At 36.0% G+C, this 13,932-nt stretch overlaps 1 protein-coding gene across 4 annotated transcripts in view; it reads left to right on the forward strand.

The window, feature by feature from the left end:
• The window catches only part of LOC143229905 (putative 3',5'-cyclic phosphodiesterase pde-5), a 120,896-nt gene that overhangs the window by 95,116 nt on the left and 11,848 nt on the right, over positions 1 to 13,932 (forward strand). For all 4 annotated transcript variants that reach the window (XM_076462771.1, XM_076462773.1, XM_076462772.1 and 1 more), the window contains 5 exons: positions 4,478 to 4,617; positions 5,982 to 6,068; positions 9,263 to 9,413; positions 10,736 to 10,891; positions 11,775 to 11,825. In XM_076462771.1, the coding sequence (XP_076318886.1) occupies positions 4,478 to 4,617; positions 5,982 to 6,068; positions 9,263 to 9,413; positions 10,736 to 10,891; positions 11,775 to 11,825 (585 nt within the window). The remainder of the gene's footprint in view (positions 1 to 4,477; positions 4,618 to 5,981; positions 6,069 to 9,262; positions 9,414 to 10,735; positions 10,892 to 11,774; positions 11,826 to 13,932) is intronic.

The following is a 13,932-nucleotide window of genomic DNA, read 5'->3' on the forward strand; positions in this document are numbered from 1 at the left end:
TATATTAAAATCACAAGTTTTAGTACTGACAAAGCTCAGTAGACTAATTAAAATCAACTACAGACCGTATCTTAATGGAACACTTTTCCAGATAGCTACATCGGTAAAACTTTTTGGTCTTACCTGTGACACAAAATTAACCTGGTTAAAACATATACATGAAATCTTAAACAAGATTTGGTAAAGAATAAATCAAATTATAAGTTTGTCAGGAAATAATAGAGGAACAACACCAGATATGATATTAAAAATATACAAACATTACATACAACCAATCGTAGAATACGCTTATCCACCTTGTTTGTTTGTTTCTCAATTTCGCACAAAGCTGCACGAGGGCTATCTGCGCTAGCCTTCCTGAAGTTAGCAGTGTACAACTAGAGGGAAGACAGCTAGTCACCACCACACACCGCCAACTCTTGGACAACTCTTTTATCAACGAATGGTGGGATTGACCGTCACTTTACTTATAACGCCCCCACTGCTGAAAGGGCGAGCATGTTTAGTGTGACGAGGATTCGAACTCGCGACCCTAAGATTACGAGTCGAGTGCCCTAACCACCTGACCATGCTGACCCCGCTTGTCCAGCCTGGATCATTGTCGCACCCAAGAAGGTTAAAATTAAAGTACGAAAACAACAAATGCAATACTCAGGAGTGCTTACAAAGTTCCCCCCGCTCGACAAACTCCAAATTCCTAGACATATACGCAACCATATAACCACTTCATGACAGACTTCAAAGCAGATCATTCACCTACGTTAAGAGAAAACTTAAACAAAAATGAAACGTTACGCGCATTAGATCGCTACAATAAGTTTAGTAATATGCCACCTATTGCTAGGTTCACATAACTCATCATATTGTTGTTTCATCATATAGTATATTAAAAGGGTATATATGTAAATACACATAAAATATTCCAATAACATGAGCAACACTGGAATATATGGACTGTTTATATAACGAATGTATCCTAGTGTAATTGATGAACGTTGCAACATAAATGGACATGACCCTGATAGGGGTTTTGAATCCATTAACATGAACATTTGTGAAAGCAATATTCAATTTTATATTACGTTCAACGTTTACCAGTTGCCAACCAAACATAAAATATCATAGATGAGGGAAGAAGAGGTCAAGATTGTACTTGACCTTCACAGGTCCACCTAAATACCGACAATTAGAAACGGCGAAACTTGGATACAGCGACATATGAGCGTGCTGGAAACGTAATGAATTGCATGTTGATGAAGAATGCGAGCTACATTATCTTCGTCAAATTTCAGTATAGAAGAAACATGTCAATGAAAACAGTGGTTACTCAGAAGTGCTTATACAGTGAACGTGTGGCGATACTCAATGTTGGAAAATTTTTGCACACTGAAAGGTTAAACGAAATTTAAGAGATCAATAAAAATACGACTAGAAAAAATAGTTCCGTTAATAATTAAGTTATCAGAGTTAACCAGTCTGAAGACTTGAAGAAACAACAGAGAAAATAACCGAACGTTAATCCAAAAATTTTGTTGGTCAACAACGTATCGTATCCACAAGTTTAGACGTATAGCTTTCTCAAAGCCACAAGAGAAGGAAACTGGTGTGTTGTTGCACACGATTGCTAGCTAATGGGGGAAATGTACAAAGACTAAGTGTTTCAGTAGGACTAGTTGTTTTACTATTTTGAAACAGAACTAATGACAGGACAAATTTGTTATGACTCTCAAGTTGACCTGAATATTCAGTAGACCAGGCGAAGGAATTTCAACATTAGATAGAATCGGAGCATAGAATGAAAAGGAACCGAGGTTTTAATAAGGTTTGTTTGTTTTGGAATTTCGCACAAAGCTACTCGAGGGCTATCTGTGCTAGCCGTCCCTAATTTAGCAGTGTAAGACTAGAGGGAAGGCCAACTCTTGGGCTACTCTTTTACCAACGAATAGTGGGATTGACCGTCACATTATAATGCCCCCACGGCTGGGAGGGCGAGCATGTTTGGCGCGACTCGGGCGCGAACCCGCGACCCTCAGATTACGAAGCGCACACCTTAACGCGCTAGGCCATGCCAGGCCTCTTTAATAAGGAAAACATGCATTTGATTAGACAGTAAGACTAAAGATGTCACGTGTCCTTATCTTCCTCAACAATAACGTCATCATAGTTCCTTAATGTTCTTGGTAACGAATAAAGTAAGGTTCCCAATTTTTATTGAAATGAAATAAATGTTTGTTTGTTTGTTTTTGGAATTTCTCACAAAGTTTGTTTTGTTTGTTTTGAATTTTGCACAAAGCTACTCAAGGGCTATCTCTGCTAGCCGTCCCTAATTTAGCAGTGTAAGACTAGAGGGAAGGCAACTAGTCATCACCACCCACCGCCAACTCATGGGCTACTCTTTTACCAACGAATAGTGGGATTGACCGTCACATTATAACGCTCCCACGGCTGAAAGGGCGAGAATGTTTGCATTACGGATTACGAGTCGAACGCCTTAACACACTTGGCCATGCCGGGCCTCCAATGAAATAAATATACACGTGTATTTTGTTCATCAGAAATAACTAAGTCAATAACACATGTTCATCTGAGTATGAATATTAACCTTTCTAGCACCTCTTAGCTAAATAGCCAGATATGGCCAGGCGGTTAGGTAGGCGGAATCGAATACCCGTCCCACCAAACATGTTTTCCCCTTCAGCCATGGGGGTGTTATAATGTTACAATCAATCCCACTATTCGTTGGTAAAATAGCAACTCAAGAGTTGGCGTTCGGTGATGATGGCTACCAAATTTGGTACGGCTAACGCAGATAGTTAGTGAAGTTTTGCGTGAAATTCAAAAGTTTCATTAATATTTAGACGTTAATAAGACAAGAAATAATTAATCTCAGTTGCTTCAATTTGTGCACCTTGATAAACGCCCCCAACAGTTCTAAGTTGAAAATTACAACAGTAAGAAAATTGAAATATGGATTGGTAATATGCAATTCCTAGAAGAAAATGGAACCAGTCGAACTGACGTTTTACTGACTTAAATACAGCTTTACTTGGTTCTTCCTTATAAATCTTTTATCTCGCCAAGTGCTTGATCCTTCAATTTTGGACTCGGCATGGCCTAGCGTGTTAAGGCGTGCGACTCGTAATCTGAGGGTCGCGGGTTCGCATCCCGTCGCGCCAAACATGCTCGCCCTTTCAGCCGTGGGGGCGTTATAATGTGACGGTCAATCCCACTATTCGTTGGTAAAAGAGTAGTCCAAGAGTTAGCGGTGGGTGGTGATGACTAGCTGCCTTCCCTCTAGTCTTACACTGTTAAATTAGGGACGGCTAGCACAGATAGCCCTCGAGTAGCTTTGTGCGAAATTCAAAAACAAACAAACAAACCCTTCAGTTTTATCTCTGAAATTTATAAATATACAATTTTGAGGATTGGGGTATAAAATTTATGTCAAAAACTTAGAAAGTGACTTTCTTACTCAATCCTAGTGTTTAATGTTGTAAATACGTTTCATAGGATTATATCACAAGCCAAATAATTTACTGACAATTCATAGTTTTAGGTTTAAGTATAATGTGCTTTTCTTCGTATTGACTATTGTTATAGGAACCTTTGAATGGGAACACAGCTTGAGGTTGTTGTACTTTGTAAGCCTATCTCCAACTGTGTTTTTTTCTTACTCTGTTTTCAGTGACCCCAGTTTTTCCTAGTGGCAGATGTTTTTCTCTTGATTTTTATTAGTGATAAACTCTGTTGACTGATATTTCTAAGCGTAAACAAAGAAATAGTTCATAGTAAACACCCTCTTGCGGAGTAAGTTGTCACTGATATGTCCATTTGAAAGTCAGAGATATTTGTGATTTTGCTTTGGTTTAACAGATTAAATAAAATATGATAGCGTATTCACATTTATTGGGTTAAGATATTATCTGAGATACCACTTTATCCATTCGTTATTTGGCATATATATGTTTATGTAAATGGAATAATCTTCAGTTATGTGTGTGTGTATGCGTTTCGAAGATCCCAATAAAACATAAGTCAGTGGAATAGCGATTTAATCTCGCTAATTTTTTTATTTATATATATAACAAATGTGATATTTAGGTTAGTTTCAGTAATTTACGGTTCCCAGCACACAGAGGCGGACTTGCGTAATCAGATTAAGGCTTAATAAGTCTCAGAACCGAATAAAAAATAATATGTGAGAGTCATGCTCAAAATATGTTTGGAAATCTATCACTAGTAAGTAGTGTTTAGTAATAAAAGGCAAATAGTTTACGCTTGTTTAGTGCAGACAGTTATCACCTTTTCAGTTGGTGGTTTTAAACTTTATCGCGTTAGGCTTATCCGTGAAATAAAACCAATAGGTAATTGTTCTTGTTAAAGACCGGATAAATTTATTTTCAAAATTTCGTGTCTCCATTAAATTAGGTTAATTATTTTATCTTATACCTATTGTAATTTTTTTTTTCTTTTGTAGCTGTACGACAAAATTCGTCGTTCCGAACAAAAATACAAGGTGGCGCTCGAAGTCTTATCGTACCATAATACATGTACGGAAATGGAAGTGAACGAGATTAAACATTCTTCATCTATACACAACACACAGTCGTTGATGGAGTATGCTCTCTTACTGATTTCTTTTAGTTGTTTCAGTTTGTGTGTTATAAATCAACACTATCGGCATATCGAAGCTAGGATGTTTTAAAATAATAAGCGAATAGAAACACGAATTAGTTAACCAGTATTTTCTAGAAATAAGAGGATAAGACAAATCGAACACTTTAATTGACCTACATTCAGAGTATCTCTTTGGAAACAGCTTCTTTCATCTCGAAACTTGTATAAATATTAAATGTGTAAATATATATATATATCTATCTAAAACTCGTACAGTATTAATTTCTTCATTAATCGACGTATTTAATATTTATGGATAAGTTGAATGATGCTTACAAGTACCTTAAGAATAGATGCAGGTAAAATATCTTTTTTACTCAATTAAAGAATTCTTCATGACGAGAAACCCACTTGAAATAAAAATGTATCTCAGAACGGTTGGTATGAGTATTAACACTTTTATTGATAAGGATAGAACAACGTTTCGACCTTCCTAAGTTATCTTCAGTTTAAGAGAAAGATGACCGAGGAAGGTCGAAACGTTGTTCTCTGCTTATCAATAAAAGTGCTAATACGCATAACAGCCATTCTGAGATACATCAATGACAGAATGTGATTCGATAAATGTCAAAACATATTTACTACCAATACTAAAACTCTTACACTAAATAATCAGATTAACTTAAAGCTGTGTTTTTAACAAATTTGATAGAATTCAATTTCATATTGTTTTCTATATTTTTCTTAAACATTTGTGATGTGTTATTTTGAAACAAAACAAATTGACATGATATTTTTAACCTGTTGAGTGCCGTAGACGAGATAACTCGTCCAAGCCAATCGGTAACACATTGCCACGGACAAGTTCATTCGTTCTCAGTAATACCTAACCTCAACGCTAGATGTCAGCACAATATATGCATTTGACCTACTTACAAATTGTTTCACTTTCAATCCAAAATGGCGTCACGAAAAAAGTTACAAAATGAAGAAGCATTAGAGTTGTATTGTAACAGCTAAAGCATTAGAGTTGTATTGTAACAGCTAAAGCATTAGAGTTGTATTGTAATAGCTAAAGCATTAGAGTTGTATTGTAGCAGCAGAAATACTTGGCAGTCAACAGGTTAAACATGGGCATTTCTATCGGTTGTAACCATCTTAAATGCTTAGAATATATGTCGACTAATTTAAGTGTTTAGTTTAGTTATAATCTACTTCAGTATTTAGAATTGTTAGGACTACCTCAACCACGTATACAATACCTAATGTAAGTATAAAAGTTTAAGCTGGTTGTCATTGACTTATATATTGTTAAGCACATGAATTGCCTGTTTTCACAAACAGTTAACTGATGTATTTTTAAGTTTTCAGTTTTCCCCGCATTCTTTGGATTATGACCAGAAAGTATCGGCAGCAATCTTTATGTTTATCGATCTGTTTGGACTTCACAAGTGAGTTAAAAATTGATCCTGTTGAAGTTTTAAACCACAGTTAAACATGTATTCGTTATGAAAGTGATTTTCGTGTATCGCGAAATATCGTGTTTAAAAATATATTTTGAATAATGTATGTGCGATTAAAAGCTTCAGAACCACGTTTTGTTCATGACTTGCTAGTCTTGTTCTAAAACAAATGACTGAAGCCAAGACTCCAGATTACTAAGCTTATGATAAACGCCTCGTGTGGTTTTATTTTTCAAAATCATAAACAGTGTTAAATGAAAATTAAATCGTCACGAAGAAAACATTGTATATGCGAGACTGATTTTTGTTATTATAATGTATCATATATATGTGTATATATTTGATGTATGTATATACAGTACTGTGCAAAAGTGTTATTCATTTCACTTTATGAGGCTAATTCTTCCATACCATTACATAATGTAACTTTCAACACAGTTTTAGTGTTTTACTGATCCTGTTGACAACTGAATGATCCAGAATGAGAATACTTATCATTCTTTAGAATTTTCATATACTTGTACCAAAGGCATGCCATAAAGGTTCTACTTGAATGTACATACTGATGAAACTTAGAGTCTGGAATAACTGTTATGCATCTCACTATATAAAAAAGAAGTTCCTAAGAAGCCGGTATATGGTACTTCCAGAAGAAATTGGTTTAACACTACTCCACGGGTGAAGCTTTATAGAAACAGTGTCTAAGAGAATACATCAAGTTTTGCTGTTATTCAACGTCCCTAAAAGACGTAGAGAATTCTCAGTGGGAAAGACAATTCGTATAAATGTTTTACGTGATGCTGTTTGGACTTCGATAAATTGCTACAGACTTGAAATACTGCTCTAACATTATCAAGTACACACTAGATAGTGAGATCAAGATAGGTAAATTGAAAATAGAAAAGGAAGAGGCAGAACACCTAAACTAAGTGATACTGATGTTAAGTATCTTTGTTTATGAAACCTTCAGAATAGAAGGAAGATTGCCACTGATGTCAGAAAACTACACAGTATAAAGAAGACTCCACAAGGATGGTATAGTTGATCACGTAGCAGTGAAAAAACTTTATTTCTTTAAATATTGTCGAGAGACTGAAATTTACTAAAAATATAAAAACTGGACTGTTGATGATTGGAAAAAAAAGAGTGTTATAGTCGGATGAGTCGAAGTTTGAAATATTTGGTTCAAAGCGTAGATTTTACGTCCGGCGGAATAAAGGTGGAAGATACTTACTTCATTGTATAACACCTACCATGAAGCATCAGAGGAGGCAGTGTAATGGATTTAGGGATATCACGAGATATTTACACAATAGATGGAATAATGGACCAGCGAAAGTACATCGGATACTGATTTATAAGTGTTTACACAGTGTATTGTGTATGATTGGTAAAAGGTTCTATTAACGAGATGATAATGACTCTAAACACTCATTTAACTTGTACAGAAACTATTTAGCTAAGAAAGAAGCTGCTGGAATCGTTCAAATGAGGAAATGCACCCCCCCCCCCCCACAAAGCTCCATCTCAACCCAATTGAGCAGATCTGCAATTTGATGTATATAGAACTTAACAAATCAAAAGATACTTCCAAAGAAACTATATGGGAGTGTCTTAGAGACATTTGGGGTAAAACCTCAAAGGATACTTTCATAAAGCATGTTGCAATAATGGCTAAGAGACTGTCTGCAGTTGTTACAATAAAAAGGGGAACACATACAATACTAACTGTTTTCTGAACTCAGTCACTTCCACTGAGATTCTGTAGTACTAAACATGAAGATTCATAATATTTTGATGTTTTATCTGTGATTTACCTTCCACTGTTTTCTGGAAGTAGCCTTAAATTAAATTTTTGATTTTATCCTGACACTTTTGTACTGTTCTGCACACACGTGTGTGCAAGTGTGTGTCTGTGTGTGTATCTCTATTTAATCTTTAATGTTGTTATAATATGTGTAATATATAAAACTGTTTCATTTCAAAGTTATTATTTAGTTTATTAGGCAATTTAATATTTAACGATTATATTTTCATAACAAGAAAGTTAAAAGTAATTGTTTTAAAAACTGATAGTTATGACAAGTTTGGTTGCATAACTGTAAGATTCGTATGCTGTGCTTGCAAATACATTGCTCTCTGTGCTTTACAAATGTTGTTGACATCACTTCACTTCGAATCTTCTATATTTCTACGTTGGCATTATTACCTTACAGCTTTGCTCACGTCACTAAGAGAAAGCTCGAGACCTCTGTGAACACCATTTAAATAGAGGCTATCAAGTCACGTGCGGTTCAGATTGAAAGTTAGTCAGCGAAAGAAAACTTAAAGTTTGCCGGCTTGTTAGTGATTAGCCGTAACGGGCGATATTTTGTAAAATGAGTTTATAGTTTGTATTGAATTTCACGCAAAGCTACACGAGGGCTGTCTGTGCTTGCCGTCCCTAATTATCAGTGTAAGACTAGAGAGAGGGCAGCTAGTCATCACCACCCACCGCCAACTCTTGAGCTATTTTTTACCAACGATTAGTGGGATTGACCGTAATATTATAACGCCCCCACGGCTGAAAGGGTGAGCAGTTTTGGTGCAATAGGGATTTGAACCCAAGACTCTCGGATTACGAGTCGAATGCCTTAACCACCTGACTATGCCGGGCCTGAGTTTAATAGAGATAAGGAAAATAATTTGTCTTGTTAGAGGGTATTCTAAGATAATTAACTCATCTTTGTGGACTTTGACGAAAATAAGATAATTATTTAAAGTTCAGGAAACAATTATGGTAACCGATGGGATATCGTAGGTAAATTATTCACTAATGAGACGACAAAAAATTTTATTTTAAATTAGATTATATAGTAATTGAACCCGCCTGTATCAATTTTTGAGAAGAAAAGAGAATTATTTTGAGTTTTAGATAAAACTGTGATATCCTATAGTGTAGAAGAAATTTGTACATGCGCATGCGTGTGAAGTGTTTTCAATATAGTATTTTAAAAGAAATGGATTATGTGGTGTCCGTTCATTGTTGACATTTATCGTCAACAGGTTACAGACACCTACTATAGAAGATTCCTCAGCCCATTCATACTTAAAATACTTAAAACCTCGACATGATAAATATTTTTTTTATTTGAGCTACAATATTATTATATGTATATATATTTATTCTGTAATGTTATTAGGTTCGATGAGGACTATTTAATCCGGTTCACCCTAACTGTAAGGAAGAACTACCGCCGAGTACCTTATCATAACTGGGAACATGGATTCACCGTAGCTAACGCCATGTATGCTATTATTAAGAATGCACGTGGAACCTTCAAACCACTTGAGGTTGTTATACGTCTGTTTTGGTTATTGTTTCAGTAATTTCCTCGCCAGATTCCAGCTGACTTGAATAAGATGAAAACACTTGTAAAAATAAATATATAAATGTCACTATGGCAAACGCCATTTTAGAATTAAATACCATTTTAAAATGTGGAGTTTCTTTCCTAAAATTTGTTTGATTTACATTTCGAGCAAAGCTACATTACGGCTGTCTGTGGTAGCTGTCCCTAATTTAGCAGTGTAAGACTATAGGGTAGTCAGCTGCTCATCACATCCACTGCCAACTCTTGGCCTACTCTTTTATCAATGAATAGTGCGACTAACCTTCATTTTATAATGCCCTCCACGGCTGAAAGAGCGAACATGTTTAGCGTGAAGGGGATTCGATCCAGCAACCCTCTGATTACGAGTCGGCATCGATTATGTCATGTTATCGTCTAGAGTAAGTCATTATTTTTGAATTAAAAAGAAAATCCAATGGTAAAGCACTTTAAGTAAGTTCTTAGTTTATCTATTAAATATATAGACACGTGAACATTTCATTTCTAGAAGTTTAGGCCTATCTAGAGTTCGGTATCAGGATCTCACAGCCTCACACTCAGGATCTTACAGCCTCACACACTCAAAATTAATCGTAAATATCTTCGAAACTTTATAATTGTGTCGAGTGATGTCGTATTGATAATTTTTAAATTCCATTTTTTTATCTCGGCATTGGCTGGTCGTTTGTAAACTCGTTTCGCAATCTACGGATCACATAATGAAAACCCGTCGCCAAAAAATGTTTTCCTTACATCTGTTATAATGTGACAGTCAAACCCACTATTCGTTGGTGAAAGAATATCCAAGCAGTTGACGGTGTGTGGTGTTGACTTTTTGCCTTTCCTCTATGCTATGACATCAAAATTAAGGACGGCTAGCGCATATATCCCTTGAGTAGCTTCGTACGAAAATTCATCAAACAGTTTTTATTTCAAATAAATATCACCCAGGGGCCCGGCATGGCCAAGCGTGTTAAGGCATGCAACTCGTAATCTGAGGGTCGCGGGTTCGCATCCCCGTCGCGCCAAACATGATCGCCCTTTCAGCCTATAATGTGACGGTCAATCCCACTATTCGTTAGTAAAAGAGTAGCCCAAGAGTAGGCGGTGGGTGGTGATGACTAGCTAGCTGCCTTCCCTCTAGTCTTACACTGCTAAATTAGGGACGGCTAGCGCAGATAGCCCTCGAGTAGCTTTGTGCGAAATTCAAAACAAACAAACAAACAATATCACACAGTAATTTATTCAATTTTTAACATTAATTTTTATTTTTAAATTTCTTAGGAACTCGCACTTTTTGTAGCATGTTTATGTCACGACCTGGATCACAGAGGAAAAAATAACCAGTTTATGGTCACATCAGCTTCCCCTCTCGCCGCCATTTACACTACATCTACTCTGGAGCATCACCACTTTAACCAATCCGTGTCTATCCTTCAGGTAATATATGTATATACATCACCTATTTAACTTTCTGTATGGTATAATAACATTCCTCCATATAGTGTATCGAATGTCAGCAAATAAGCAGGCCTACCTACTTTCAGGAATCCTTATTCTATTAATGAATTTTACAAGTATTATCCTTAAGATTTGATGCAGTGAAAACAACTAGTCCTACGTGACTCAGATCAGCAGCTCTACATAAACTCCATCTGCCCTTCAGATATTCTGGGTTTACCTTCTTTTAGTGTACGAGACAGTGGGACTTGCTGAACCGGCTAAGGACACCTGATTGTTTATCATGTTACTGCATGTTGGTTTATCCATTTTAGAATGCCTCTAATATTTTTAGTTCTATTTTCACGATTGAAAAGAAAACAAAATCGTTTAAGGATAACTCTGGTTCGCAAGAGTGTAAAAAGTATGGCTAAGGATATTTAATGAATTTTACTTTCAGTTAACATTGAAATTGTCTGATAATTTATGTCTCTTCCATTTAGCTAATACTCAGCGAAGATGGTCGGAGTTTAAATAATATGCATAGTACTATTATTAACATTCACAAGTCCACCAGTGGCTCAGCGGTTAGTCTTTGGCTTAAGACGCTAAAAATACAGTTTTGATATCTGTGTTGGACTGAGCACAGATAGCTCATTGTGTAGCTTTGTGCTTGAAAACAACCAAATCAACTGTATTATTAAATAATTTTTGTTTATTTGTTTGAAACTAAACACAAACATTCACCATGGGCTATCTGTGTTCTGCACACCACGGGTATCAAAACCCAATTTCTAGATTTGTAGGTCCACAGACGTACCGCTGTGCCACTGTGTGTGTGTGTGTGTGTGCATATTCATAAATAAATTTACTTTGTTTATAGCAAGACGGCCACAACATTTTCAAGAACCTCTCTTCTGGTGAATACAAACAAGTAAGTTATCTGTGTTTTGTGATTCTCAATAAGTTGTACTCATTACTTTTTGTGTTAATCCTGGTGATATTAAGGGTAATTATAAATAATTAAAGAAATGGGTGTTTTCGTTAATTTCTTGAAGCCTAGCAGTAGACATATACAGGCAAAAAAGTATGTGTAAAAGGTTCGTTATGCTCAATACTTGTCAGAAAGTGTTGCGCCCCCTAGTTGATCACCCGTAGCTTTATGGTCTTACAGAGCTGAAATACAAAGATCGCGGAGAATTCAAGTAACTCATTGTGTACCTTTGTGCTAAACAACAACTTTGTATGTTGTAAAGAGATGAAATTCTATATAAACTTTAAATTAAAAGTCCAAAGATAGTTTTTGTTCGAAGCCCATAATTTATGTATTTTATTTAAAATACGCGTGATAAGTTTTTTGACGAATTCTGTGATATATGGCCTTTGTTTCTTTACAACAAATATAACAGAATATGTTTGGGTCACTCACACACTCTCTTATTGCTATAGCGACGAATAAATAATATTGAAAAAAATAATGTCAAAGTGCACACACAAACAAATATTATCCAGAAATGACGCGTCATGTGACCTATTAACTGTTTATATACTAGTCGTGCGTTTCTCGTGAGTTCTAGAACAATAAGACTCTCATGTCGCGATTGGTCTAGAGAACTCTATAGTCAGTGGTTGTAAGAATTTTAAGTATAACAAAACGTGCCTCGATTTTAATGTAAAGGTACATGTGACGTTTTGTGAAAAATTTGTACGTGATGGAAAATAATGGATATCATTTTTGGATTCAGCGTACAGTAATTACTGTAGAACATATTAATATTTCAACACAATACTTTGATTTGGTTTGAATTTTGCGCAAAGCTACATGAGGGCTGTCTATGCTAGTCGCCCCAAATTTAGCGATGTAAGACTAGAGGGAAGGCAGCTGGTTATCACCATTCACCGCCAACTCTTGGGCTGCTCATTTACCAACGAATTGTAGGATTGACCATCACATTATAACGCCCTCACGACTGAAATGGCGAGCATGTTTGGTGTGAACCCGCGACTCTCGGATTACGAGTCGAGTGCCTTTTCCACCTGGCCATGCCGGGCCCTCAACACTATAGAACCATCGCAAGCCTGTGTTATTATTATAAAGACTGGAAGAACATATAATGTTGCATATTTTATGAAAATAAAATATTACAGTTAATCAATTTTAAGCTATCAGATACCTAAAAAAAAAAAACACTTATCCTACATAAACTAGTTTTTGCAGTAAGACTTGAGTTTTTAAAAGTTCTTAATATTAAACCTGTATGTTTTTTCAGTCGTGTTTTCCAATACTGATACGAACTTCAGCTCTGATCCTCGGAAATGTGAGATAATTAGTTTTAACACCAATTATTTAAACCAGGAGTCTTCAAACATTTTTGGTTTGTTTGTTTGTTCGCGCAAAGCTACTCGAGGGTTATCTGCGCTAGCCGTCCCTAATTTAGCAGTGTAAGACTAGAGGGAAGGTAGTTAGTCATTACCACCCACCGCCAACTCTTGGGCTACTCTTTTACCAACGAATAGTGGGATTGACCGTCACATTATAACACCCTCACGGCTGAAAGGGGTGAGTATGTTTGGTGCGACCGGGATGACATTTTTGGACAAGGGCCAGGAAGTAAATATTTTTAGCCTTCGCTGGCCAGAGGGGTCGTGGTAAAATTAAGTAGAAATGTATACACAATCAGAATACGACATCACTAATTTATTTCTCATGAGAACACATAATAAAAATATTTAAGCTTCACTCGTCCTGTTTTTTTAACATTAGTGAGAAGCATGAAACTGGTGGTTTTCTGATAAAATTAAATTTCAGTTGAGGTTCAAAGTTTGTGTTTTCTATCATCAATAGTAATTACAAATGTTCATCAGATAAGGTTTATCTGTAACTAGATTTCATGTACTTCATCTTTGAAAATGTCTTCACAGAAATTGGTAGTGCCAAAAATCGCATATCAGTCACTTCCATTCGAACTCCAGGTGACAGTTCATCAATAACACGATCAAATGGGCTTTGGAAGATCCTTGTTTCTGTTGCACTCGAATTA

This window comes from Tachypleus tridentatus, chromosome 10 (assembly GCF_004210375.1).
Source record: "Tachypleus tridentatus isolate NWPU-2018 chromosome 10, ASM421037v1, whole genome shotgun sequence".
Lineage (NCBI taxonomy): Eukaryota > Metazoa > Arthropoda > Merostomata > Xiphosura > Limulidae > Tachypleus > Tachypleus tridentatus.